The sequence below is a fragment of the Centroberyx affinis genome, unplaced genomic scaffold, assembly GCF_046629955.1.
Source record: "Centroberyx affinis isolate AG114_WGS23_722 - 3 ecotype Tasmania unplaced genomic scaffold, CSIRO-AGI_Caff_v1 ptg002999l_1, whole genome shotgun sequence".
NCBI classification, from domain to species: Eukaryota; Metazoa; Chordata; class Actinopteri; order Beryciformes; family Berycidae; genus Centroberyx; species Centroberyx affinis.
In genome coordinates, this window is record NW_027281102.1 from 2501 (window position 1) to 5000 (window position 2500).

At 47.4% G+C, this 2500-nt stretch overlaps 1 protein-coding gene across 1 annotated transcript in view; it reads left to right on the forward strand.

Annotated features, from left to right (window-relative positions):
- The window catches only part of LOC139659045 (stabilin-1-like), a 24334-nt gene that overhangs the window by 2334 nt on the left and 19500 nt on the right, over window positions 1-2500 (forward strand). Inside the window, exons 4-5 of the mRNA XM_071537258.1 lie at window positions 679-828; window positions 1549-1653. Coding sequence (XP_071393359.1) covers window positions 679-828; window positions 1549-1653 — 255 coding nt within the window. The remainder of the gene's footprint in view (window positions 1-678; window positions 829-1548; window positions 1654-2500) is intronic.

The window sequence follows — 2500 nt, forward strand, 5'->3', positions numbered from 1 at the left end:
AGGGAAGGAAGGAGAGATGGAAAGGAGGAAAGGAGGGAGGGAAAGAAGGAGGAAAGGAGGGAGGGAAGGAAGGAGGGATGTAAGGAAGTAAGGAGGAAAGAAAGGAAGGAGGGAAAGAGGGAAGGAAGGAGGGATGGAAGAAGGAGGGAAAGAGGGAAGGAAGGAGGGATGGAAGGAGGAAAGGTTTGGGTTTGAGGTTCAGTTCCTCTTCAGACTGTTTATTAAAGCATTCCACACTGTCTCCTCTCTTCCTCTCCTCTCCTCCTCTCTCCTCCTCTCCTCGTCTCCTCTCCTCTCCTCTCCTCTCCTCTCTCCTCTCCTCTCCTCTCCTCTCCTCCTCTCCTCTCCTCCCCTCCTCCTCTCTCCTCCTCTCCTCCTCTCCTCTCCTCCTCTCCTCTCTCCTCTCCTCTCCTCCCCTCCTCTCCTCTCCTCCCCTCCTCTCTCTCCTCTCCTCTCCTCTCCTCTCCTCTCCTCCTCTCTCCTCTCCTCTCTCCTCTCCTCTCCTCTCCTCTCTCCTCCTCTCTCCTCCTCTCCTCTCTCCTCTTCTCTCCTCTCTCCTCCTCTCCTCCTCTCCTCTCCTCTCCTCCTCCTCTCTCCTCCTCTCCTCCTCTCCTCTCTCTCCTCTCCTCTCCTCCTCTCCTCTCGTCCTGACTCTGTTGTTGTTGTTGTGTGGTTCAGCGTGTGCAGGGGGGGTGGAGGCCCCCTGTGGTGACCACGGGGAGTGTGATGACGGCCGGACGGGTTCAGGAAGCTGCAGGTGCCACCGAGGCTTCGGCGGGACGGCCTGCCAGCTCTGCAGGGACGGGTTCTACGGCCCCAACTGCACCGGTACGACCGGCCGGCACGCAGGCCGCAGGGTCACATGACTCGCTGTGGGGTTTGTTTGTTTGTTTGTTTGTACGGTTTGTTGTTCCGGGTGTCCAAAACCCTGAAGCACTTCAGCACTTCTCTCTCTGCAGGAAAACAACCAGATAAAGAGTTTTAAATGAAGACTCTGCCTCCTTTTTGTCTCTCTCTCTCTCTCTCTCTACCTATCTCTATCTCTCTCTCTCTATCCCTCTCTCTCTCTCTGTCTCTCTCTCTATTGGCATGACGCACATGTGCACATGTTGCCAAAGCATAGATTCAAACATAAATGAGATAGAAATAAAGTGAAATAAACTGCATATTAAATATATAGATTCATCACATAGAATATTTCTGGACAGTAACAACAGTAACAGTGATGATTACAAAAAAAAGCAAAGTTAAAGAAGTGTTTACAGAGTTGATGTGTTTCTTAGATTATGGCATGACATCATCATGACATCATCATGACATCATCATGACATCACATACTGAGCACAGAGTTCTACTGTATCAACATTTTCTCCAAGCAGGAGACACATTTTTTCGTTGATACTGAGATTTTGAAAGTTCTCTCTCTCTCTCTCTCTCTTTGTCTGTCTGTCTCTCTGTGTCTCTCTCTCTCTCTCTCTCTCTGTCTCTGTCTCTCTCTCTCTCTCTCTCTCCTCTCTCTCTCTCTCTCTCTCTCTCTCTCTCTCTCAGCCTGTAACTGTGCAGTGAATGGCAGGTGTGATGGCGGTCTGGAAGGTTCTGGAGAGTGTGTGTGTCGGTCCGGCTGGCAGGGCGAGCGATGCCAGACGGAAAGCGGTGAGTTTCCTGCTCAGCTGCATCAGGCTGACGCAGGAGGCGGAGCTAAGCCTGACCACCTGCCAGTCCCACCACCGACTTCAACTCCAACTCATGACCAAGTGTTACCAAGTTTAGTAACACTTTAGATGTGGGAACACATATTATTACGAAGTTGCTTATTAACATGCATATTAGTAGTGTATTGGTTCGTTATTAGTCATTACAAAACACTTGTTAACATCTTATTCTTAGAAGTATAGCCCATTAATTATGGCTTTTCCCTTAAAGGAACAGTTCGCCCAAAAGGCAAGACAAGGCAAGTTTATTTATATAGCATATATTTATATAGTTTATTTCAGCAAATAGGCAATTCAAAGTGCTTTACATAAAACATTAAAAGCATCGAGACAAAGTGAAAAAGATAAAATTCATATAAAAGAACAAGCAAAATGCATTGCATTAAAAGAATCAAATCAAGTAAAGTAGAAAGATATTTTTACCCCTAAAGGAAACACAGAATCAAGCGGTGTTACTTCTTGGTATTGAGTATTCTCTCTCACACTGCTGACCCTGTCAGCCAGTATATGATGAAGTGTGCCTTACCTCTGCAAAGATAATCACAACTTAAAAGACCTTTTGTCGGCCTCACCGGACGAAAAAAAAACTAAAATTTCAGTCATTACCCCCCCCCCCCCCCCCATGCCAGTAGAAAATCAGGTAAAGTTTGTTAGTCCACACAGCAGTCCCAGAGATCCCCAGAAGAAGTTCATTGCAGCTTTCTCCAGAACAGCTGGAGCTTCAGAGAGCTTCAGACTGTCTTCAGAGTTCAGAAAAGAACAGAAAGTGTCTCCATGCAGCTCTGCAG